The sequence below is a fragment of the Gymnoscopelus braueri genome (genome assembly GCF_963280865.1).
Source record: "Gymnoscopelus braueri genome assembly, chromosome: 23".
Classification (NCBI taxonomy): Eukaryota; Metazoa; Chordata; class Actinopteri; order Myctophiformes; family Myctophidae; genus Gymnoscopelus; species Gymnoscopelus braueri.
In genome coordinates, this window is record NC_137625.1 from 42,038,186 (window position 1) to 42,065,663 (window position 27,478).

Consider the following 27,478-nt stretch of genomic DNA (forward strand, 5'->3'; position numbering starts at 1 on the left):
GGAGACTCTGTGTCTACAGGGAATTATATTATTAATATTACATTAGAAATAATATAACAAGAAGAACACACACACACATGATGACTGTCTGTCTGACTGACAACACCACACACACTTATACCTGACTCACATCTGGAGTCTGGACAGTGATCATTGCAGGTAAGCCTACTAATATCTACCAGTGTTGTAAAGTAACTAAGTACATTTACTCAAGTAGTATTTCCAGTTGTCTATACTATACAAGTCTATACAGTTGTCTAAACATTTTAGTACTTTAAGTTTGGTACTTTAAGTACATTTTGATAACAATACTTTTGTACTTTTACTCAAGTACATTTTGAATTCCGGACTTTGCTTGTCTTACTTTGTACTTCTAGATGCTTTTACTTAAGTAAAACATTTTAGTACTTTTTCCACCACTGGTATCCACACACACACACACACACACACACACACACACACACACACACACACACACACACACACACACACACACACACACAATTATTTCAAAACAATGTTATGTAATAGTGATTATGTGAGAGGATTTGACCAGGTTTAACTCACTTTTCCACAGTTTATTTAACAGTGTTTTATTGATCCATGTTTGTCTAAATATTTTCATTTTTATGAGTTATTGTTATTATAATAGGCTTTGTTTTAAGTTGACTTCTCCTTGTTTTGAAGTTTATTTATTCATGTCCAGTGTGTTCGCTGGTTTCACTGGTGGTGCTATAATGCATGTTTAGCAGTGGTGTAAAGTAACTAAGTACATTTACTCAAGTACTGTACTTAAGTACAATTTTGAGGTATTTTTACTTGACTGGTGTATTTCCAAATTTCAGTACTTTTACTTATACTCCACTACATCTCAGAGGCAAATATTGTACTTTTACTCCACTGCAATTATTTGAAAACTTTAGTTATTAGTTACTTTGCAGATTTTGATTATTATTACAAAACATACATTAACCACTTCAGCCAGCTCTGTATACATTTCAGCCATTTGAAAATAGCCGATCTGCTATTTTCAAATGATTTTTTATAAATGTGTATACATTTAAAAGTGAAATGGGACATTCTGCACAATGAGTACTTTTACTTTTGTACTTTAAGTATTTTGATACCAATACTTGTATACCTTAACTCAAGTAAATTTTGAATTCCGGACTTTTACTTGTAACAGAGTATTTCTACATTTGCAGTATTGATACTTTTACTTAAGTACAAAATGTGAGTATTTTTTCCACCACTGGGGTAGAATAAAAAACTCTCCATTACATTTTTCTAGCATCAGAACTTGACCTGAATGCACCTCCCATTGTTCTCCTCTCTGAGCTCCACTGTGGAATTCAGAGTGTTGATAAGGGTCCATTTGGTTCCATTTGTAACACAATCAGAGACATAAAATGCTTAACCCATTAAAACCGGGATTGATTGATTGATTGATTGATTGAATACTTTATTTATAAGATTTGCAGAGAAAAGGCACATGGAAGCACAGTTTACAATACAAGGTCAGCTAAAATGGATCGCTCATAAAAGCCGCAATAGCTTGTTTCAAATGTGCGCATCTGTGTATCCACTTTAACCATTCGTTTATACTTTGGCTATTTTTGAAAAAGAAATAGTGAAAATGTGTGCAAATCTTTGAATACATATACATTTTTAACTCAAATCTTTGCTTCTGGGGTCCCTTGAACAAAATATGTTGAGATGGGGTGGGGGTCCGTGGACAAATACATATCATTTTGGGGCTCCTTTTTGGGGGTCCCTCAGTGGTTTGAGAACCACTGATTAGCAACATAGTTTTTTTCAGAAAACTGGATTTAGGAGACATTTGTAGAATTCCCAGAAGCAAAGATATGAGTAAAAAATGTCCGCTTATATATATATATGTTCAAAGATTTGCACACATTTTCATGATTTACCCCAAAACATTGCAGATCTACAAGCTCATAGAGCTTGTATATCTGCTATTTTTCAATAGCCCAAAGAAATAAAAAAATGACACAGATGCTTTCCCGCTGTTAAAGGGTGAAGTTAACACTAAGGATTTGACTGTGTTCCTTGCCTACACCTGTTTTTGTCATAAAAAGCTCTAGTGCTGGCAGTGGGACATTTCCATTTAGAATCTATTTGCTTTCCTTTTCATCCCCACGTGTTCTGCTCTAATTCTTTCTTTTCCATTTCCAAGTGCTACTATATAGAGCAGGGGTCTTCAATGTTTTCAGGCCAGGGACCCCCTAGCTAAGAGAGAGATGAAGCAGGGACCCCCTCTATATAACTTTTTTTTTTAAATTAGGTCTGCTTTTTTTCCCCTCTACACCTATACCTCTTAGCCAAAAATAGCAGATCTACAAGCTCACAACGCCTCACGCTGCAAGGCTTTGTGAGCTTGTAGATCTGCTATTTTTGGCTAAAGTTCTTCTCAGAAAAGGGAAGCTAGGGTTCAAGTTGTTAATGTAAAAAAAAAATCCTATCACACAAAGATTTGGCGGACCCCCTGTAGTAACTCTGAGGACCCCCTAGGGGTCCCGGACCCCCTGTTGAAGACCCCTGATATAAAGGCCTGATGTATGATATAAGACCTCCCTGCCAGACAGTGTACTACTGTACTTCCACTTAATGTTTTTGCTGACATTACAAGTTCCTCACTGTGTAGAACTTGGTGTCAGCAACAATAAAAACAGAAGTCCCCACAATACCTCATAATAAAGCCCCAATCCATAGCCTACCTAAAACCGCCTACATGTTAGAATCTTCACATTGATGAAGAGAGAGAGCGAGATTAACCCTTATAACCGGGTACGCATCTGTGTAACCACTTCAACCATTATTTTATGCTTTGGCTATAAGCTATGAGCTTGTAGATCTGCTATTTCGTGAACATTTTGTGCAAATCTTTGAATATAGATTATTTTTAAAGCGAACATTTGTAACTCAAATCCTTGCTTCTGGGGGTCCCTGGAACAAAATATTTTGAGATTGGGGGTACGCGGCCAAATGCATCCTTGACATGAAAAGGTTTGAGAACCACTGATATAGAAACAAGTTTTTCTAAAAACTGTTAGGATTTAGAAGACATTTGTAGAATCCCCCCAGAAGCGATTTGAGTTACAATGTTCGCTTTAAAAGAATATGTATATTCAAAGATTTGCACAGATTTTCATGATAAAAAAAAAAAAGCTCATAGCAAGCTTGTAGATCTGCTATTTTTGAATAGCCAAAGAAATCTAAAATGACACAGATACTTTCCCGGTCTAAACTGGAGTTGTGTTGTTGGCTTGTGAGAGCTACAGGTGGAGGTTCCGTATGACGTTGAACGTTGGGCCAAAATAGCTGTACCTGGATCAGATAGAATAGAATAGACTTTACTGCAGGCATTAGTATAAGACCCAGCCATCTGACCACAGAACATGGTAGCTGTGTGATGTGGTCAGATGGGGGGCTGCTTGCATTTTCAGGGCATGTTTATTTTAACAATCAATAGATTGAGTTTCAAGGCTTTTTTTAAACATATGTATTTATATATTATATTATCATTAAAATCTTAGTGTTTTACCAATTATTCGGGAAAAGTTAGAAATCAGATTCAATCAATTTTAAGATCCACTGAGGAGATTAACTACATGAAAGTCCCTGTTATGTCACTCTATCATGATGGGTTCTGTGGGCTGGTGCCAACAGGATTCCTTGCTCCCTTATCATGCCACTGGTCATCACAAGCTTGTAGATCAGCTACAGCTTGTAGATCAGCAACAGCTTGTAGATCAGCTATAGCACGACGTGACGCGTTGTAAGCTTGTAGATCAGCTACAAGCTAGTAGATCAGCAACAGCTTGTAGATCAGCTATAGCACGAAGTGACGCGTTGTAAGCTTGTACTGTAGATCATTTCTGCTTTATTTAATATTTGAAAATGTGTGAAAATCTTTCAACATGGAAACGATTATGACGATTATGCAAAAATAATTGTATAATCTCAAATATCTCAAATAATCGTGGAGATTAGACGATTATGTAATAATTGTGACAGGCCTAAAGGTTTCCTCATTTCATAGTTTATAGTTTTATTGTAGGATAGTAGGATTATTAACATTTCAGGGTGATTACACATTTTGAATGCTAGTGTGCATAGAGTTGGGTCTGTTGCATAGACTGTAAAAAAGAATGGACAAAGCGACGCCATTGGTTTCTACAGACCGTAAATGAAGCCGATTGTTCAGGAATTTCAACTCCGCCATCTTTCTATATCGCGTCATATCCTGCGCAATGCAACCACCCAGACCAGTATTGGTTGGGTAGCTTGTCAATCAAGTGTGGGGGCGGGGAATGAATGCTATTGGTTGTGTAGCTTGTCAATCAAATCATCCCGCCCCTCCTAGAGCATACCCTTCTTTATCGTCAATTTTAAAATAAATGGGACCATAATTTACCAAAACGCATATAATGATGATTGAAAGAAGACTTTAAACTAGCGACTGGAGGCATATAGTATTTATGACAATGTTTATTAAGGTAAGAAAATCAAGTCTAAAGTTCGTCAAAAAACCACCCACTTGAATGGAGAAAATTTATTTCTGACACCAGCAGGGGTAAAACAGCGAAACTACAGGCCATTCATTTGAACTGTCACTTGAACTCACTTCCTATTTAGACTCAATTTCAAAGGCCAATGCTGGGCCCTTGGTCTGTTGTCCTCAGTCGCTCCCTCATGGCTTCCTGCCCTCCTGTTGGCCACAGATAAAACTGTCTGTGTGGGTTTATGGTTCCACTGAGATTTACAAGACAATGTCCGGGGAGAGTGTCTGAACATAGTAACACAGCCCTTTTCCTTCCTCAACGGTCCATCCTAATCTTTTTTTTATAGTTTTTATTTGTATTTTTTACGAGCGCACGTAAGGCAAAGTACACAGCAACATCCCCAGGGTTGATCTAGCACACTCTGACAGTGTGTACAAAAAAAAAGAATGTAAAAAATTACACTTTGTGACGTGTTGTAAGCTTGGTGATCAGCTATTTCTAATGTAATTATTAAATATGTCAATAATTTCTTTGTATATTTTAGTTATTATTTGTCATATCTGCCCGTGCAACTTTATATTAAGAAGCCTAAAAGGCGTCAGTTCCAATATTTGATGCCAAACACGCAATTAAATCGTTAATCGCACTTATTTGAGTGACAAATAATCGTCAACTTAAATATGTAATGGTGACAGCTTTATACAGCAACACTCTGTACTGCTGCGTTCCTCGCTGGTAGTGAATTCCTTTAACTGTGAGGTGTGAAATGATTTGGCTGTGTTGAGTCAGTCTGCTGGGGGGGACATTGTGTTGCTAGGCAGAACCAGTTAGACAACCGCTGTACCGCATGCATGCCAGGGTTGATTTTGACAGCAAATTTTGATTCAGTTTTAGTTATTAGTCTTTTGAATAAAATTCCATTTAATTTTAGTCATCTGAAATGTTTTATTTTTTGTCTAGTTTTAGTCGACTAATAATAATAATAATAATAATAATGATAATAATAATAATAATAATAATACAACTTTATTTATATAGCACCTCTCAAAACTGGGTTACAAAGTGCTTTACAAAGAAAACAGCAAAAGAAAACACACAAAACAAAGAAAATGAAGAACTAGAAAAAGTGCTCCTCGGATGCTTGTTTCTTTCCAGAACCTGGCAACTCGTGTTGCCAGGTTCTGGAAACAAGCAACCAGTGTTAAGTCGTTCGCCATTAACGGTGGCCTCGCAGGAATTTTCAACGCATGTTTGACTATCATGAGACTCCACAATGACTAGCAGTAGAGAAAAATACAACTTTGCGTCGTTTATAATAGACGAATCTCCCTAACCCACGCGCTCCCATTATGACAACGGAGGGGGTTTAAAAAATGACGACAGGGGAATCTATGGAAAAAAAGAACGCCACTTTTCACGTCGGTCGGTGAGTAACGAGACATCAAAGACAACACTTAATTTGTCCGGTATTCTCCTTTAACAGACCTTTTGGAATGTCCAGGAGTGCTTGGTTTGAGGATCTCAGACTACGTGTAGGCACATGGGGAGGAGTAGGTCCGAGATATAGGCTGGGGCAAGACCTAGCCTGGCCTTACAAGTAGTGAGTGTGGTTTAAAAGATTTTGTAACTGATTCTGAACTCATGGGAGCCAATGGAGGGATGCTAAAATGGGTGTGATATGATAATAAAAAATTGTACTAGTTAAAAGACGGGACGCAGCATTTTGAACCAGCTGAAGGCTGTGGATGGATATATTTGAGAGGCAGGTGTAGAGAGAATTACCGTAGTCTAAACGCGAGAAGATGAAGGCATGAACAACTTTTTCTAGAGACTTTTTCTAGACTAAATATCATAATACCATTTTGGCAGTGCCTTGATGGCGTCTTAATGGCTGATTTTACACTTGGTTGCATGCTGAAAATAGCCGATCTACAGTACAAGCTCACATCAGCGCGACGCGTTGTGAGCTTGTAGATCGGCTATTTTCAGAGCACAAAACCCGAGCGCAACCAAACATAAAAGGACTTGCCTTTTAGTTCTACTGGATCTCTTCTCCACTAGTCCCTCATATTTTGAGCTTGTATATCAGCTATTTAAGAAAAATCCCTGGCACGGGGGGGGGGGGGGGTCGCAGCCAAATACATTTCATTTGACATCCTTGACATGAAAAAGTTTGAGAACCACTGCTCTGAGGCATTTCTGTCTAATGCATGCTGCCGATGTGTACATAGGCGATGTGTTCAGTCAGTCAAGAATATCAAGAGGCAAAATTGTCCATGTTATCTACACCCCAGCTTCCAGATGTAGGCAGCTGTGCAAACATATAGCTCTCTCTCTCTCTCTCTCTCTCTCTCTCTCTCTCTCTCTCTCTCTCTCTCTCTCTCTCTCTCTCTCTTCCCCCCCCCCCCCAGTGGAATGTCTGCATTTAGGATAGAGTTGATGTACTGCATTGATTGGGTTATGTAAGGACTCTGGGACTTGAGTGTTTCTGTATATCAGTGACTCTTTTTATTTTTCATTTCACATTTTCATATGCATTATTAAGCCATGGACCCCCAGATAATTTTTTCTATTTTTTTCTCTCTGGTTTAACTTAAGACCTGAGATACGATTCTACATAGTCTTCTAAATCCTAACAGTTTTCTGAAACACTAACATGTTGCTATAATATCAGTGGTGCTCAAACCTTTTCATGTCAAGGTCCGATTGGCCATTTTAGCTATTTCACAATTCTCATGCAACAAAGTATAGTGTTTAAGACACATATGTAATTTTCGATTTGAACCACTTTAACCATTATCTTATACTTTGGCTATTCAAAAATAGCAGATATCGTTGCTGTCCGGCAGGAACCAGCCAACTCCATTTTTCCACTTTTGCATTTTTTTTCCATAAATCAGTGCTATTGAACACCCTTTACGTCTGTGTGTTGGTAAAAAAAATATTGAACCAATGAAAAGACTAAAAAGTGCTTCTGACAAAACCAGCTAACTCTATTGGATCCTCAAACTTTCTGCTAAACCAGCTAACTCCACCAAAGGGGGGTGGAGTTAGACTCCAGGCTCCACCCCCTTTTGACCTCCAACCTCATTGTGAGCTTGGAGGTCCATTCAGCTGTTCTTATCAATGATGAACAAAACCTCCTAACTCCACTTTTTGTTTTGTTTTTGTCATTTCCTGAAAAATGAACATTTTGGAGTTAGCTGGTTTCTGCCCGACAGCAGAGATATAGTGTTTAAGTTGTTAAAGTAACACTCAGGATAACCTACCTCAGAAGCAGTTTTTTCCAGTGCGTCTCGTCTCGAGCGCTCCCCGGCGGTGAAAAATGGCGGAGGAAATAATCTATAATATATAGATAACTGCTGCGTTTGTCACCAGGGAAATGATGCTTATGTTGTTTGCGGCGCCGGCTTCTGCCATGTTGCTTTTCAGAAAAGTTTGTTTACCTTCAGGCTGAAAAGCGCAACGCTGCCCCACTGGTCATTCGTAAATCAGAAGAACTCAGTGCGCTCTATGACGTCACCGCCAGTGCACTCAGAAAATTGGGCACATTCTCGGTGCATATATCCGAACGCGCCCATCATAAGATTATAGTATAAAAGTTTAGACAAACAAACATTTATTTGGGCAGTGCCAGTAATGGCTGATCTTAGAGCTTGTAGATCTGCTATTTTCAGAGTGCAACACCTGAGCACAACCAAACATGAAATGACTTGTCTTTTAGTTCTACTCGATCTCTTCTCCACTAGAGTCCCTCCCTAACATTTTAGTCTAGTTTTTATTTGTTGATGAAACTGCCAATATATTTAGTCTTAGTTTTAGTCATCATAGCTTAGTTTTTGTTTAGTTTTCGTCAGTGAAAAAAGGTAGACGACGAGCATTTTTTGTCATAGTTTTAGTCGACTAAATCAACACTGGTATAGTGTATTCTGATGGTTTTTTTTTACCACTACTGTCCCCCCTTTTCTCTCCATCCTCCTGTCTTCTCCATTCCCCGGCATCCTCCTTAATCTCTTCTACCACACCCCAGTCTGATGAGCGAGGAGGGGGCGTCCCTGCCGGCCCCCCGTCCTGGCCCCAACCCCCCCGGAGGTCCCCCAACATCATGGCAGACATGCCCGGGGGGGGGGGACTGCGTCCCCTACACCCCTCCGACCCCTCTGGGGGATTCCAGCCTGCTGGACAGCCCGCTCTGCGGAGACCTGATGGAGGACCTGGACGACATATCGTGCTCCATAGGGGACGAGACGCTGGTGATGGGACCCTTCATGTTCCCCGACCCCGACTACCAGAGCGCCGGCTCCGGGTCCGAGGGCTCCCTCAGCCTGGGTGAGTAGTATTATAGGCAGTGGTGGAAAAAGTACTCAGATATTTTAAGTAAAAGTATCAATACTGCAATGTAGAAATACTCTGTTACAAGTGAAAAGTCCGGAATTAAAAATGTACTTGAGTAAAAGTACAAAATTATTGGTATCAAAATGTAGTTAAAGTACCAAAAGTAAAAGTACTCATTGTGTAGAATGTCCCATTTCACAAGTTTTCAAATGAATAAAAATCTTTGGAAAATAGCTGATCTACAAGCTCACAATGCGTCGCTTCGCGACGCATTGTGAGCTTGTACTGTAGATCGGCTATTTTAAAATGGCCAAAAAGTATATAGGGCTGAAGCATAGACTGTATGTTTTGTAGTAATAATCAAAATGTACAAAGTAACTAGTAATGAAAGTGTTCAAATAATTGTAGTGGAGTAAAAGCACAATATTTGTCTCTGAGATGTGGTGGAGTAGAAGTAAAAGTACAGAAAATTGGAAATACTCCAGTAAAGTAGAAATACCTCAAAGTTGTACTTAAGTACAGTACGTGAGTACTTAGTTACTTTACACCACTGCTCACGATGCGATACGTATCACGATACACTTTGAATGACCACGTCCTACAGAATTTACTACAAGAGCTCTAATTATTTTTTATTCTGTATAACAGCAAAGGCAACGCCATAAGTACAGTATGTATTTTTTAAAAGATATTTTTGGGGCCTTTATTAGATAGTATACAGTATAGTCTGACAGGAAATGGGGCGAGAGAGATAGGGAGTGACACGCAGCAAAGGTCGTCGGGATCGGGATTCGAACCCGCAACGCGCTGTCAGGCTAGGTGCCCGGACCGCTACCCTAGCCGTCCGGGCCAATAAGCCATAAGTATTGCACAAATTAATACACTCACATTTCTATTCCCAGAGTTCCTATTAACCAATTAAGACCTGGAACGCATCTGTGTCTGTGCATTATTTTACACTTTGGCTATTCAAAAATAGCAGATATACAAGCTCATAGCTCAAGCTTGTAGATCTGCTATTTTTGAGAAATTGTGAAAATGTGTGCAAATCTTGGAATATATATTGTTTTAAAGCGAACATTTGAAACTCAAATCTTTGCTTCTGGGGGGTCCCTGGAACTAAATATTTTGAGATGGGGGTCTGTGGCCAACATCATTTTGCTGTCCTTGACATGAAAAAGTTTGAGAACCACGTTTTTTCAAAAAACTGTTAGGATTCAGAAGACATTTGTAGAATCGGAACCTCAGACCTTAATGGGTTAATAAATGCTATTCAATTATATGTTTTTGTTAAAACAGAAGAAATGGCCTTTTCTGTTGTCTCATGTATTTTTGGTCTTTTGTTTTTGTTGTTGCAACAAGCTCATGTCTTGAGTCTCAGACGTGCGTGCGTTCACGTTGTGAGCTTGTAGATAGGCTTCACAGTTTGTGCATGCCACCATTGTACAACAAGTATAATACAGGGGTTATTAACTCATTCACTGCCAGCTTATTTCAAGCTTGTTGGTCCATATGCCAAAGGCATTATGGATCAAACGGAGAAAAAAAATTATCCGTTTTTTTTTTAACATTGAAGTGGATGGAGAATTAACTTTTTGAAAATCGTTTTCTCCTAGTTCCTTTGAGATTAAAAAGGAAAAAAAATAACAAAAAAAAAAAAAAAAAAATTAAAAATTTTTTTTTGAAAGTTTTTTTTTTTTTTAGGTGTCATTGGCACTAATGGCACACTGAAAACGGCCGTCAAAAGACGTCATTGGCACTATATGAGTTAAAAAAACAAAACATAAAGAAAACAGATTTTTTTCGATTATTCGATTAACCTACATGAGCAAGATTAAGTGGGTTATTGGTTCTAAATGTGGGTTTCGATATGTTTCTGGTTAATTGCCCAGCCGTAGTTGCATGCCCCTCTAACAGCCTCTGTGCATTCCCCCCAGCACAACACTCCAAACGCCAGTCGCCTCCTGTAATTTTAGAAAGACACATCGACCCAAATTCCTCCCGTCTGTATGAGTTGGTTATGCAACTCGCTCCGGTGAACTGGGGCACAGGGAAGAACGCCAGGCCTGAACACAAATTCCTCCTCCAAAGAGCATCTTGTCGGGCCGGCCAAAAGGAGCGAGGAGTAAGAGTCAGTGCGACACCTGCTGTACCTCGGACAAAACTAATTACGGACAAAAACATGCAATTAACAAAATGTGTTCAGCAGATGCACAATATATTATAGGTACAGAGTAAGGAATGAGGACTTTTGTTTTCCAACATAGCGTCCAATATGTCAAGTCAAGTCCATTTTATTTATAGTGCACATTTGAAAACAAACAAGGTTGACCAAAGTGTTGCACAGTATAAAAATAAAAACCCCAAAGTAAAGGGTTATGACTTTTCAAAGCAGCATTATATGGCATCAGGAAGTCTTGTCAGACTGTTAACTCATTCAATGCCAAAATAAACTCACCCTCTGCCAGTGATTTTCATGTTTTATAACCTTTTCAACTGGTCACCGAAAATTTAGATCCATTGTCGGATCGTGTGTGGACACAAACAGTGTCCATGGCCGATCGCCAGAGGAAAACATTTTCACTCGTGAGGTAACTTTCCTTGTCGCAGGCACGCTGAAAACAGCATCTTTTGTCAAAACGAAAACATAGTTCACTTGTGTGTTAGAGAACAGTGAAAACACTGAAAACAAATCGTCTTTGCAGTCTGGGCCTTTTGAATGAGTTAAGATAAGTGGTGGGCATAACCCGACCCCCCCCCCCCCCCCCCCCGGTGACCCCTGACCCCTGGTGAAACATAACATCACGTCTCTCAGCCAAAGGTCTGGTTTTTAGGGGTTCATCCTAATCATGTTCTGTCCTCCACCGCTGTAGATCCATTGACCCCGGCCTCCAGTCCCTCGCCAGGGGTCAACTGCGGGGGGCCCACCCCAGGCCCCGAGGAGACCCTGAAGAGCCCCCTGAGCCTGGAGTGCAAGGTGTGTTCGGACAAGGCCTCTGGGTTCCACTACGGGGTCCACGCCTGCGAGGGCTGCAAGGTGAGACATGAATTAGCTAATGCTAATGTTAGCATGATGCAGCGGCACCGGTACAGCATTGTGCAACAACTAATGCCTAAAGGTGTCTCTCCACCAAACAGACTATACTTCAGACTGTTAGTCTGTTGTTCACATTCAGTACATAACTCCTGTCTTGACTAGAGCGGACCAAAAGGGGACATGTGGGTGGGCCGGATGTACTGGAGCCTTTTCACACACACACACGCACACGCACACGCACACGCACACGCACACACACACACACGGTACACTCATGAAGTTGCCTGACATTGAGGCGAGTGGAAAGTTAAGCCCTGATTTATCCTTTGTTGTGCGCGGGTGTGTCGTGCGGCGGAAATAGGCGATCTGCAAGCTCACAGTGCGTCGCTATTGCGACACACTGTGAGCTTGTAGATCGCCTATTCGTGCGGCCTTATAGCGAGGTATGCGGCAGCCGCATCATGTGAGGAGGGAAGTGTGTTTTGACGACTGAGTTGACATGTCAACTCTCACCCGCTTGGCACAGCGCCTGGCCAGAGTGACGTCAGCTCATGTATATATATAAATACTTTGTTCACACACACATCATGCACTGTATGTATATGTCACAGGGAAAATGGCATTCCAGGGAAATTGACAGGGGAGCGCTTGTTTTATAGGCACGGGGTGGTGCTGCGAGGCGGGGCTTTGATGCGAGGACGACGACCACAACAACAACATACTAACCAGGAAGCTACGCTAGGGAAACGCTGAAAATAAAATGGATAATATGAGAGAAATACTCAAGTAAAGTACGAATACCTCAAAATTGTACTTGAGTAAATCTACTTTGTTACTTGCACCACTAGTACAAGCCTCAGTGGCGCACTTCGATAATCATTGGACTCCCCACCCACTACCACTGGGAGCCGGGGTTTGACTCCAGCTTGGGACATTACTTTTTCAAACAACCGCGGACTACTTTTTTTTCGCTGATAAAGTATAGTTTTGGACCATGACGGAAGGCGCTCCGACTTAGCAGACCTTGAGGCAGAGGAGTCGCGCCCGAGCGCCTCCAGGCGCGAGTGCCCGCGACGACCTGCCGATGGTCTGCTAGTCGACTTAAGCGCCGTCCGAGTTATGTACCGATAGGCACAGAATCGTAAATGATGTTGTGTGGGGACTGCGTTTGCCCCAAGTGCCACTCACTGCACTAACATAGCCCGCCAGGCCCGCCCCCTGGAGAGTGTGTGTGTGTGTGTGTGTGTGTGTGTGTGTGTGTGTGTGTGTATGTGTGTACACGCGCGCGTGTGCGCATGCGTGTGTGCGTGCTGGTTTGTGCATGCGTGCGTGTGTGGTGTGGGGCTCATGTCTGGCTTGCATTGCCCTCTAGCGTTGATTCTACAGAATTGCATGAGGGGCATGAAAACAAGCGTACCCCTTTCAATTTCCCTGGAATGCCATTTTCCCTGTAACATATACACACACACACACACACACACACACACACACACACACACGTGCGCTCGCGGGCACACACGCACGCACGCACGCACACACGCACACACGCACACACACACTCGGATAAATGCATGAATAGTGACCTGACTACACTCTTTTAGGTTACACCCGCATGCAATGATTTGCATGCGGTTTGTGTGTACAAATTATACACACACATTAATCACAACATCCAGTAACAGTGAGCACTCACAGCCTGACCTCTACCAAACGTGCATGTGCATGTGCATGTGCATGTGCATGTGCATGTGCATGTGCATGTGCATGTGCATGTGCATGTGCCACACACACACACACACACACACACACACACACACACACACACACACACACACACACACACACACACACACACACACACGCATGATAAGACCCAATGATACGACCCATAACACTTGCCAAAATAGGGATGCCAGGTTGAAAGTCAATGAAAAGCATTAGAGTTTGTGACTAAAGTAGACGCTTCGATCCATTAGAACACGTTTGTCTTTTTGATGTAAATGTTTTTATTTGGTGAAAATGAATGCTTGTTGGACATACAAGGTCTCCACCTGACAGTAATGATGTGCAGTAGTGCCACAATAGTCTTAACCCTTTAAGACCGGGAGCGCATCTCTGTCATTTTAGATTTCTTTGGCTAAAAATAGCAGATACACAAGCTCATAGCGCGGCACCTTTGTGCAAATCTTTGAATATATATATATATATATATATATATATATATATATATATATATATATATATATATATATATATATATATATTAAACTCATATATATATATATTAAACTCATGTTGCTATATTCAATGGGGCTCAAACTTTTCCATGTCAAGAACCCTCAAATTGATATGTATTTGGCCACGGACCTCCATCTCAAAATATATAGTTCCAGGGACCCCCAGAAGCAAAGATTTGAGTAAAAAAATCGTAAAAAATATATATTCAAATATTTGCAAATTTTTGCTCATAGCTCATAGCGCGGCACTCAAGGGGTCCTTGAGTGAGTTCCGGCCGGGGGTCTCCCCAGCAAAATGATGAACCGTTTAACCACTTTAACCCTATTTTATACAGTACTATGAATTTTAAGTTTTTAAGAACACAAATCTTCTCTTTTGGGGGTCCCTGGCACAAAATATTTTCAGATTTGTGTGTGTGTGTGTGTGTGTGTGTGTGTGTGTGTGTGTGTGTGTGTGTGTGTGTGTGTGTGTGTGTGTGTGTGTGTGTGTGTGTGTGTGTGTGTGTGTGTGTGTGTGTGTGTGTGTGTGTGTGTGTGTGTGTGTGTGTGTGTGTGTGTGTGTGTGTGCGTGGTCATCTTAAACAAGTGCTGGCAGCTAGAGGACATGAAGTTACACATGTGTAGTTATAGGCGGATGGAGAATCGAGCCGTTTCATTGGCTACCGTGGGTTCTTCCTCCATTTCTGTGTCTTTGCATAATCACCCCCGACCCCCCCCCCCCCTTGGAACTCTGTCCCCTCCGGCCCTGAGGAGTCCAGCTGGAGAGAATCTCTGGAACCTCTCAGTGTTCTGGATGTACCGGAACCTCAGCCTATAGGAGACAGGGAGGGGAGGGGAGGGGAGGGGGGGGGGGGGGTAGAGAGGGGAGATAGAGATCAGACAGATGGAAGGACGTGGTCAGATGGATGAGAATGCTACAATTTTTCAAAACTTGTACATTGTATTTAAAGTTTGAACATATAGATTACATATATATTATTTATACATAGATTACATATTGATAGCAGCAGGTAAAAGATTTACGCAAAGATCCTTGAAAGGCAGTGGCGTTGTTTGTAATCCTCTGACCATGATATTATTGCTTTGCTCATGGCCGAGCGTCACAGGTCTGTCTGTGTGTGTGTGCAGTAGGGGTGTGCCGATACACTAATTTCACCAAACGATACGATACGATATTTGGCTCACAACTTCGATACGATTTCGATACGATTTTTATTTGTATACAACTTTTTTATTATGAAAATATATGGGGGAGAAAAAATGCAAACAAATAATTCTGTTTTTGCATTATTCAGACGCAAACTTGTAGCTTTTCAGCTACAATAGCCGTTTTGAATCCAAATAGGGCAATAGTGTGACACCTGACCCAAAAAACAACAACATGTTGTCACCCTTTTCACCTCAGGGCTGTTTGCATGCCTGATTATTATTATTGTAAAAAAAAAATATCAAAACGATATTTTTTCCCCCCAAAACGATACATATCGTCACGAAAACGTATCGCGATATATCGCGGGTCGATATATCGGCACACCCCTAGTGTGCAGTGGTGTAAAGTAACTAAGTACATTTACTCAAGTACTGTACTTAAGTAAAATGTTTTGGTATTTTTACTTTACTGGACTATTTCCAATTTTCAATATTTTTACTTACGTACTCCTCTACATCTCAGAGGCAAATATTGTACTTTTACTCCACTACAATTATTTAAAAACTTTTTTTACTAGTTAATTTGTAGATTTTGACTATCATTACAAAACATACATTAACCACTTCAGTCCTATATACATTTCAGCCATTTGAAAATAGCCGATCTACACGCTCACAATGCGACGCGATGCGAGCTTGTAGATCGGCTATTTTCAAAAGATTTGTATACACTTGAAAACTTGAAATGGGACATTCTGCAAAATGCAAACTTTTACTTTTGTACTTAAAGTATATTTTGATAGCAATACTTTTGTACTTTTACTCAAGTAATTTTTTTATTCCAGAATTGTACTTGTAACAGAGTAATTCTGCATTGCAGTATTGACACTTTTACTTAAGTAACAAATGTGAGTATTTTCCCACCACTGTGTGTGTGCGTGCACGTGCGTGTGCGTAAAATGCAGACCAGCAGCTGCCCACAGGGCTCCAACATTAGTATGACGTGTTTCCACTCGGCGTGACGAATGCAAAATAATTCGCACCATTGACCGAGTGCATGTTTGACACTCTTGTTACATGACAGGGCCGCAAGTCAGTCTGCTAGCCCCCCCCCCTACATGCAGGCTCACATGCATGTGTCTCGCCATAAATTCACCCGCTGCTGTGGCTTGTGCAACACATTATGCGTCACATAAGATCTCACAAAGTTACAAAACCCGTTTCCACCGTGCGTGCCGGAGTGACGGCCGTCTTTCATCGGCAAACACCTCGCCCCTCTGTTGCAGAACGGAGCGCCAACAGTGTTGGCACTATCACTTTATGTACAGTTGTGTGTGTGTGTGTGTGTGTGTGTGTGTGTGTGTGTGTGTGTGTGTGTGTGTGCGTGTGCGCGTGTGCGCGCGTGTGTGTAAGCTCAAGCTCTAGGTAGGCCTGTCACAAGTATCACATAATTGTCTAATTATTTGCAATTATTTGAGATAATGGCAATTGTTTTTGCATAATCGTTTCCATTTTGAAAATTGTTCACACATTTTTAAATATAAAAAAAGCAGAAATAGCAGATTTTCTTTACATGGAATTATTAAATATGTCAATAATTTCTTTGTATATTTCAGTTATTTGTCATATCTACCCTGTGCATTTTTTTATTACCAAGCCTAAAAGGCTTCATATTATGTTCCAATGTTCAACGTCAAACGCACAATCGTTAATCGCAAATTATTTGAGTGACAATTAATCGTCGACTTAAATTTGTGATCGTGACAGACCTATCTCTATAGGGCTAACTGAGAGAGCTAGTGTGACACCCAGTATTGTAATAATAATACAACATTAAAATGTGATAAAAACCCAATAAGGAAATAACTTAACTATTAACCCATTGAGACCTTGAACGCATCTGTGTCACTTTTTGATTTGAGCTAAAAAAGCATTATTTTAGTCTTTGGCTATTCAAAAATAGCAGATCTACAAGCTCATAGCGCGGCACCGAGTGCCGCGCTACGAGCTTGTAGATCTGCTATTTTTGAAAAATCATGAAAATGTGTGCAAACCTTTGAATATATCGTTTTAAAGCGAACATTTTTAACTCAAATCTTTGCTTCTGGGGGGTCCCTGGAACAAAATATTTTGAGATGGGGGTCGGCGGCCAAATACATATCATTTTGGGGGTCCTTGACATGAAAAAGTATGACATGAAACACAAGTTTTTTTCAGAATACTGTTGGGATTTAGAAGACATTTGTAGAATTGGCTTCAGGTCTTAATGGGTTAATATAACAAAAATACATAAGTACCAGTTGGGATTTATACACACATACACACACACACACACACACGCACACACGCACACACACAGCACGCACACACATACGTAGCACGCACGTTCAACAACACACAGACGCATAAATACACACATCTGTTTTTTAGTCCCTAGCTGTCATGCATTGTTGATGACTATCACATGGGACTGGAGTTTATGTTTTTGGCCATCAAAAGGTTCTGGGCCGTGCCATATCCAGCAGGCTTACAGCGGGGTCGGGTCCTTATACCCACGAAACCCACCACACGCTGTGGCATAAGAAGAAACAAAGGGGAAATAAACAACAAAAGCTCCATAAAGTCTCTCTGTGTGTGTGTGTCAGCTCCATTTGATGGACGACCCATATGAGCCTCCCAACGTTTGTCAGAAGAACCGCTCGGTGCTGCATCGCAGTAGCGTGCCTCTACCAACCTTTACAGGACATCATGGGAACTCTGGTGTGTTTCAACATTAACCCGTTCACACCGGGAACGCATCTGTGTAACCACTGTGTATTTTTTTTTTTATCGTGAAATGCAAATACATTTTTATATATTTTTTAAAGCGAACATTTATTACTCAAATCTTTGCTTCATGGGGGTCCCTGGAACAAAATATTTTGAGATGGGGGTCCGCGGCCAAATACATATCACTTTGGGGGTTTTCAAAAAACTGTTAGGATTTAGAAGAGATTCGTAGAATCCCCCAGAAGCAAAGTTTTGAGTTAAGAAATGTGAAATATATATTAAAAGATTAGCAAAAAAAAATGTCATTATTTAAAAAACAAAAATGCACATCTACAAGCTCATAGCGCAGCACTATGAGCTTGCCTATCTGCTATTTTTGAGTAGCCCAAAGAAATCTAAAATTGACATTCTTTCCCGGTCTAAATGGGTTAACCTCATGGCCATAAATATAATGGCGACCTTTGTCAGATACTTTGTGGAATCCACAAGCAAAGTAGTGGGAGAAATGCTAAGCATTCTGTGTGTCCGTATTATTACTTCACTCAGCAACTAGATTTATTCACTTGAACCCTAACGCCCCTGTTCAGGGGCGAACATTTGGCAGAAATTGCAGATCTTCAAACTCACTGTAGATTGGCTATTTGAAGAGTTTTGGTGTAGCAGGGGAAACAGTAGGTGACCTGGTATAGACTCTCAACTACAAGTATGTAGGGTTTAACCCATTAAGACCGGTAACACATCTGTGTGTCAAGATGTCTTTGTTTATTCAAAAATAGCAGATCTACAAGGTGCACTATGAGCCTGTAGATCTGCAATTTATTTTTAAATTGTGAAAATGTGTGCAAGATTTGCACAAATCTCACGATTTTTCAAAAATAGCACATCTACAAGCTCATAGCATGGTAGATCTGCTATTTCTGAATAGCCCAAATAAATAAAAAAAATGACACACAGATGCGTTCCCGGTCTTAATGGGTTAAGAGGGTAAAATAGCATAGCCACCAAGGGCGAGTGGGAGAAGACAAACGTATCTGCCGCCACCAACATTGGCCATGGCTGGTGGTCATGAGCTGGCTGTGTGTGTTGTCGTTGCAATCTGTTCTTTATAACAGTAACCAGTGGTCGGGGACCACCAGTGGTCCTTGGGGGGGTACCAGGGGGTCCCCAGCTAAATTAGTTAACATAGCGTCACAATCATTTTAACCACTTAGCTTTGGCTATTCAAAAATAGCAGATATACAAGCTCATAGCGCGGCACCGAGTGCCGCACTATGAGCTTGTAGATCTGCGATTTTTTTTTTAATCTTGGAAAAGTGTGCATATTTTTAACTCAAATCTTTGCTTCTGGGGGTCCCTGGAACAAAACATTTTCAGACGGGGGTCCGCGGGCCAAATGTATATCAATTTAGGGGTCCTTGGCATGAAAAAGGTTGAAAACCACTGCTTTGTAACATACTCTTATCATATCTCTGTCTCTGTCCACCAGGGATTCTTCAGGAGAACCATCAGGCTGAAGCTGGACTACGACAAGTGTGAGCGCAGCTGCAAGATCCAAAAGAAGAACCGCAACAAGTGCCAGTACTGTCGCTTCCACAAGTGTCTGTCAGCGGGCATGTCTCACAACGGTAAACCTGCACTCCTCACAACCAGTGGTGTAAAAGTAACCAAGTACATTTACTTAAGCACTGTACTTGAGTACAATTTTGAGGTATTTTTTTTACTTTACTGGAGTATTTCAAAATGTCAGTACTTTTACTCCTACTGCACTACATCTCAGAGGCAAATATTATACTTTTACTCCACCAAAATTATTTGACAACTTTAGTTACTAGTTACTTTGTAGATTTTCATTATTATCACCAAACACATTTTTTGCCTCTGCCACCAGGGGGGGGCAAATTAAATATATGAACATAGGTTAATATAACATATATGTTTTTATATATGCAACATATATGTTTATCAATATGTGACATATAAAATTGGACATAGAAGAGACATATATTTCCTATATATCCACATATATGAACCTGAATATGGCATATATTCTGCATTTACTTGCCAAATATTGACAAAAAAATATATTTAAAAAAAAAGTTAAATGTTTTTTTTTTTAATCGGCCGGCCACCACCAGGGGGGGCAAGTGCCACCCATGCCCCCCCCCTAAAAATTGCCTGTGACCAAACATACAGAAACCACTTCAGCCCTTTATACATTTACAAGCTGTAAGCAATGTATGTACATTTACATACATCTACAAGCTCACATTGTGCTACTGGGGGTCCCCGCCCCGGACCCCACTTTGACAAAAACACTGGTTCAAAATGCAGCTAGACATAAAGAGATAGGGTCCAAATCTACTTCCAGCACCCCAACCAATTGGACCCTTTATGAAATAGACATGTGTGCAAAGACACGATACAGAGGAGGAAATGAGACTAGATTTTGACCTATATGAGTTGCAACATTCACACGCATTCCACGCACCAATAAAGTTTGAACTCATAAATTCAAGGCACTGTATTGTAATTGTATGAGACATAAACGGTTCCTCTAATTATTGCTGCAAAGCTCATGTCTCACATAAAGTCCTGTGTCTGAGGAGTGGTTTCACTGGTATAGTTTTAAGGTCACGCAGTGCTCAGCCATAACATATTTGTGTGTATGGAAGTATGTCACAGTTATGTATACACAGGTTGTAGTTCTGTATAATGTATGTGTCGTGTTTATGAGTCATGGAGTCCTAACCACAACCATCTCGTGTGACACAGAAACCACACATCCGTCACAAGGTGCATGCATTGCTTTAGAAAGAGTTACACAGCACAATCCTCAATGGTAATTACGGGTCCACTTGGTTACATATTTACTCTCAGAGTTGTAAAATGTATAAATTAACTTTGAGATTTTGCTGTGAACGCTTTTAGTTACTCTTCAAGCATTGAGCTACAGTTTGCAGAATAGTTTGCAGAATAGTTTGCAGAATAGTTTGCAGAATAGTTTGCAGAATAGAGGCCACAGCTTCTTTTCCGACAATATATACGTCTTGTGCCATGTACAGAGCGAGGTCAACACGTTTACTTTGACCGGGTTGTTTTTTTTAACCGGGAACGCATCTGTGTCATTTTAGATTTTTTGGGCTATTCAAAAATAGCAGATCTACAAGCTCATAGCGCGGCGCTACTGTATGAGCTTGTAGATCTGCAATTTTTTTTTTAATCGTGAAAATGTGTGCAAGTCTTTGAATACATATATTTTCGGTAACAACATTTTTAACTAAAATCTTTGCTCGGGGGTGCCTGGAACAAAATATTTAGCAAATGTTCACAAAAAATATATATTCGAAGATTTGCACAATGTTCACGATAAAAAAAAAAAGCAGATCTACAAGCTCATATAGCGTGGCACTCTGCCCAAAGAAATCTTAAAATGACACATGTCCAGGAACGACCGCGTTGGACCCGGCTGGCTTTTGAGAGAGCACAGGCCCTTATACTGTAGCTCCACATCTGGTGCTGTTATCTGTAATGACTGCCACAAGGTCAGCGGGTTCGCCAAGATGGCCGCCCGCTGTACAGGACAGCATGCTTCCCCCTCGGACTGGGTAAACCCACTGACCTCAGTCTATAGGAAGACAAGTCACTGTGTGTGTGTGTGTGTGTGTGTGTGTGTGTGTGTGTGTGTGTGTGTGTGTGTGTGTGTGTGTGTGTGTGTGTGTGTGTGTGTGTGTGTGTGTGTGTGTGTGTGTGTGTGTGTGTGTGTGTGTGTGTGTGTGTGTGTGTGTCCAAATGTCCCCACAAGAAGTGACATTTTGTACTTAAGTAAAAGTATCAATACTGCCATGTAGAAATTACAAAAGAAAAGCACAAAAGTATTGGTATCAAAATGTATTTAAAGTACCAAAAGTAGAAAGTACTCATTATGCAGAATATGCCATTTGATATCCCAATCAATAGCCGATCTATAAGCTCACAATGCGTCTCATCGCGACGCATTGTGAGCTTGTAGATTTTCAAATGGCCGAAATGTATATAATGCTGAAGTGGGTAATGTATGTTTTGTAATAATAATCCAAATCTACAAAGTAACTAGTAACTAAGGTTTTCAAATAATTGTAGTGGAGTAAAAAGTACAATATTTGCCTCTGAGATGTAATGGAGTAGAAGTAAAAGTATTGAAAATTGGAAATATTCCAGTAAAGTAAAAGTGTGTGTATTGTTTGTGTGTGTGTGTGTGTGTGTGTGTGTGTGTGTGTATTGTTTGTATACATTGTGTATTGTTGTATTGTTGAATTGTAGAATGTACTGTTGTAATCTTAATCTTGTTCTGTAATCTCGACAGCATTGCAAATGAGGGTGAACCTCAATGCTCTTTTCGAGAATAAATAAAGGTTTCAATTAAACCACAGAATTGTACTTAAGTACAGTACTTGAGTAAATGTACTTAGTTACTTTACACCACTGATGTACAGTAACTAAGAGTTGTTGAAGTTGAACACTATAGCTGCTATTTTAACCATGGGCTTGTCTGCCACTTGTCTGGCAGGTAAACAAACATCATTCAGATGCCCTCTTCTATTTCTAAAGTCCTCAGTGGCGTGTAGAATACCGCTGGTGAAGTTTACAATCTATTAGTTGCTTTCCATGGCCTACTTCTTTTTGCTAGTTGAGGGAATCTTGAGTTTCACCTTTTTCTGCAGGCTGAAGCTCTTAAAGCGGCAATCCGGAACTTCTTTTAACCTATTTAGACTGGGAAAACATCTGTGTCATTTTCAATTTCTTTGGCTTTTCAAAAATAGCAGATCTACAAGCTCGTAGCGCGGCAGAGTGCGAGCTTGCAGATCTGCTATTTTTTTTTAATCTTGAAAATTCGTGCAAATCTTTGAATATACATTTTTCAAGCAAACATTTGTAACTCAAATCTTTGCTTCTGGGGGGTCCCTGGAACAACATATTTTGAGATGGGGGTCTGTGGCCAAATGCATATCATTTTGGGGGTCCTTGACATGAAAAAGTTTGAGAACCAACCACTGATATAATGAGTATTCTCAGAAAACTGTTTTAGAAGACATTTTGTGGAATCGGCCTCAGGTCTAATGGGTTGATGAATCAAATCTTATTTGAACCACTCAGTGTGGTAGAATATGTTAATACAATATAACTTGTACATCTGCAGTGGTTGGAAGTAGGACACCTACTGGTTGACTAGTAGTATGTATGCCTGCCCTGAAGCTCATAGAAAAATATATATTTTGTATTATTATGTGTTTTGAAACATGATGTATCTGTGTGCCGACCCCTCCAGCTATCCGCTTCGGGCGGATGCCACAGTCGGAGAGGCTGAAGCTGAAGGCGGAGAGCCAGACGGCGGGGGTCCTGGAGTCAGCGGGGGGGTCCCTGGACCAGGGCCGGCACAGGAGCCTGGTGAGACAGATCCACGAGGCCTACCAGAAGAACTTCAACATGAACAAGGCCAAGGCTCGCCTCATCCTCAGCGGAAAGACCAGCACGCCCGTACGTACTGTACGCACAGTGAAAACCCTTCCATTTAGGGGTGCAGCAAATTCATCCAACTAACCCATTCAGAACACTTAGTGATAATTGAGAATCCTATATTAAAACTGGCTTGATCCATTAAGACCGGGAACGCATCTCTGTCATTTTCAGATTTCTTTGGCTATTTAAAAAATAGTCGCCATTGCGGAGTGATCCCGCATCGAAAATGGCTCGTTTTCACCACTGTAAAAAGTTAAGGATATCTGGAGGTTTTTATCAAGGAGATAGACAGAAGGGAGTTTTTTTTGGCACGGTGATCCATCTGTCCCTTCCATTTAAGAGGCACCGTGGGTGATTCCAAAGTTGCGCTAGCCCGCCCCTTGTGAAAAAAAAGGAAGAAAACAATTTTACGGAAATCTCCGGTTATGGCACTCAACGTGCGTCTTTGCAAAACCGGAGATTCCCGGTTTTGGCACCCAAGGAGTTAATGGCTTAAGGGAGGTCCGGCCGGCTGACCACGGCCGGCCCCGTCACTCTGACTCAGACATAACCATAAACATACCCGATACGCCCATATATAGGCATGTCACTATGACTCAGACATAACCATAAACAAACCTGATATGCCCATATACAGGCAAATATGGAGATCCGGTTGTCCAGAGCCACAGATCCGAACACCATGCACATATATGGTCATGTGCATATACTGTATGGGACCGACCCACTTGGTACTCGAGGGACTGTGGTGCCCCGCCACCGAGTCGATCAGATAGGCGGTTGTCCAGAACGGCAAAACCAAACGATATGTCCATATATGGGCATACAGGCATATCTAGTATCCAACCAATATGCCCATATATGGGCATGCCAATATAGAGGGTATGGGCATATACTAATGACATCAGGGATCTCCATATGTGGGCACAAAAGGGACAGAGACGGGTACAACCGGGTACTCTGACAAAGCCCCGACGTAGGCCCGAACCTCTGGTTTAATTAAATAATCTTTTGATTGATTGATTGATTGATTGATTGATTGATTGATTGATTGATTGATTGATTAAATACTTTATTAGAAGTTTGCAGAAAAAAGCACATGAAGGTACAGTTCAATACAAGGTCGGCTAATAGGAATTAAAAAACCCAAGAAAGCCATTGGCTTGTTTCCATTGGGGTCCTTTGTACTCAATTCATAGTGAAAAAAAATGTGCAAAAAGAAACATAATACGTTTTATAATTGATCAAATTGATTGGTTTGCTCGCAGCCCTTCGTCATCCACGACATGGAGACGTTCCAGCAGGCAGAGAGGACCCTGGCCGTACACGTGCTGCACGGGTGTGAGTGGCGCCCCGCCGAAGACCAGCAGGCCGAGGGAGACCCCCTGGTGGGGGGGCCCGGGGGGGACAGAGAGGCGGAGGCCCGGCTCTTCCACTGCTGCCAGAGCACGTCTGTGGAGACGGTCACTGAGCTGACGGAGTTCGCCAAGGCTGTGCCGGGGTTCCAGGACCTGGACCTGAATGATCAGGTATATACATATATATAGTGGAGTGGTTCTCAAACTTTTTCATGTCAAGGACCCCCAAAATGATATGTATTTTGCCGCGGACCCTCATCTCAAAAATATTTTGTTCCAGGGACCCCCCCAGAAGCAAAGATTTGAGTTACAAATGTTCTCTTCAAAAAAAAAAAATTATATTCAAAAGGTTTGCACACATTTAAAAAAAAAATCGTCTACAAGCTCATAGTGCGGCACTCGGTGCCTACATGCCGTGCACCGCAGGTGACCAGTGGTGGAAAGTAACGAACTACATTTAAATTTGGAGGTATTTGTACTTTCATTGAGTATTTCCAATTTCCAGTACTTTTACTTCTACTCCACTACATCTCAGAGACAAATATTGTACTTTTACTCCACTACAATTATTTGACTTTAGTTACTTTGTAGATTATGATTATTATTACAAAACATACACTAACAGATCTACAAGCTCACAATGCGTTACGATGCGACGCATTGTGAGCTTGTAGATCTGCTATTTTCAAAGGATTTTTATACAATTTATACACTTGAAAACCTGTGAAATGGGACATTCTGCATAATGAGTACTTTTACTTTTGGTACTTTAAGTACATTTTGAATTCCATTCCATTTGTCATGCGACACATTGAGCTTGCAGATCTGCTATTTAAAAAATATTTGTATACATTTGAAAACTTGAAATGGGACATTCTGCATAAGGAGTACTTTCTACTTTCTACTTTAAGTACATTTTGATACCATTACTTTTGTACTTGAACGTGCAGGTGACGCTGTTGAAGTACGGCGTGTACGAGGCCCTCTTCACCCTGCTGGCGTCCTGCATGAACAAGGACGGCCTCCTGGTGGCGCGCGGCGGCGGCTTCATCACGCGGGAGTTCCTGAAGAGCCTCCGGCGGCCGCTCAGCGACATGATGGAGCCCAAGTTCCGCTTCGCCACGCGCTTCAACAGCCTGGAGCTGGACGACAGCGACCTGGCGCTGTTCGTGGCCGCCATCATCTGCTGCGGAGGTAAGAGCCTGGACGGACGCAAGAGCTGCTGGTGGATTGTTGGAATTTAAAAGAGGGGATATTTCATCATTTTCATAAAAATAAAAAAAATGTGTTAAGGTCCTTCAAGGTTGTAGCCTAAACAAACACTGAGCTAAGTCATGGCTATATATATATATATATATATATATATATATATATATATATATATATATATATATATGTCTGTCTTCTGAAGGTTTTTCAGCTGCTTGTTTCTGGCTGGAGTTGGGGCCGTAAGGGTCCATTTGGTTCCATTTGTACTCGCTGAGTTGCAGACCCTTAAGGGTCCATTTGGTTCCATTTGTACACTCTGAGTTGCAGACCCATTTGGACTGCTTGGTGGCCCCAGACTCAGACATTGAGAAACGGTGGTCTATATGCAGTGGTTCTCAACGTTTTTAGGCTGCAACCCCCCAAAATAATCATATTTGAACTGGGGACCCCCCACCCTGACAAGCACTTGGAATTGAAGGAGTTGAGGCATTACATTTAGTTTGACTTGGTTCCACAGATAAATGTTGTGAAAATAGCAGATCTACAAGCTCACAAGGCCTCGCAATGCGAGGCGTTGTGAGGTTGTAGATCTGCTATTTTCAAAATGTTTGCCTCTTTCTTATATTATCTGTCAATTTGACCAATGTTTGACCAGTTCTTATCTATATAGTTTGTTGATTACTTTGATGCAGCAATGGTCTTTTTTCTTTTCTTTTTTTTCTGGTATCAAAAAGGTCTTACATTATCACTTCACTGTCATCTGGGGACCCCCTGAAATCATGTGGGGACCGGCCCACAGGTTGAGAACCACTGGTCTCTTGCACCTTCTAATTTTATCCCCCCCCCCCCCCCCCCCCCTCCCCCAGACCGCCCTGGCCTGGTGGACACGCTGCCCATCGAGCGTCTCCAGGAAAGCATAGTTCAGGCCCTGCGGCTCCACCTGCTGGCCAACCACCCGGACTGCGCCTTCCTGTTCCCCCGGCTGCTGCAGAAGCTGGCCGACCTGCGCCAGCTGGTCACTGAGCACGCTCAGTTGGTCCAGGACATCAAGAGGACAGAGGACACGTCTCTGCACCCGCTCCTACAGGAGATCTACAGGGACATGTACTGAGGTCTACAGGGACATGTACTGAGTTATATATATATATATATATATATATATATACACACACACACACACACACACACACACACACACACACACACACACACACACACACACACACACACACACACACACACACACACACACACTGTATATGTCCTGGCTTTCCAGCTAAGAGGATATCGCACCAGAGGAGTCAGAGCGCGGTGGTAACTAGGGCTGTCATGATTATTACACATTTAATTTGACGATTAATT

General features: G+C 41.3%; 1 protein-coding gene across 1 annotated transcript; it reads left to right on the plus strand.

Moving 5' to 3' along the window:
• Positions 1–37: 37 nt before the first annotated feature.
• Positions 38–27,244, plus strand: LOC308079530 (peroxisome proliferator-activated receptor alpha-like). The gene is made up of 8 exons (XM_080421081.1): positions 38–159; positions 8,557–8,855; positions 11,735–11,898; positions 19,540–19,678; positions 23,359–23,567; positions 24,818–25,078; positions 25,858–26,101; positions 26,983–27,244. The coding sequence occupies exons 2-8, from the start codon at positions 8,561–8,563 to the stop codon at positions 27,225–27,227; spliced, it is 1,557 nt and encodes a 518-aa protein (XP_080277207.1). The 5' UTR covers positions 38–159; positions 8,557–8,560; the 3' UTR covers positions 27,228–27,244.
• The last annotated feature ends 234 nt before the right edge of the window (positions 27,245–27,478 follow it).

Excerpts from the sequence above, each read along its gene's own strand:
- LOC308079530 (XM_080421081.1), top strand. The coding sequence starts at position 8,561 with ATGAGCGAGGAGGGGGCGTCCCTGCCGGCCCCCCGTCCTGGCCCCAAC. Across the intron at positions 19,679-23,358 it reads AGCGGGCATGTCTCACAACG|CTATCCGCTTCGGGCGGATG; the intron begins GTAAACCTGCAC and ends CGACCCCTCCAG. Across the intron at positions 23,568-24,817 it reads GCGGAAAGACCAGCACGCCC|CCCTTCGTCATCCACGACAT; the intron begins GTACGTACTGTA and ends GTTTGCTCGCAG.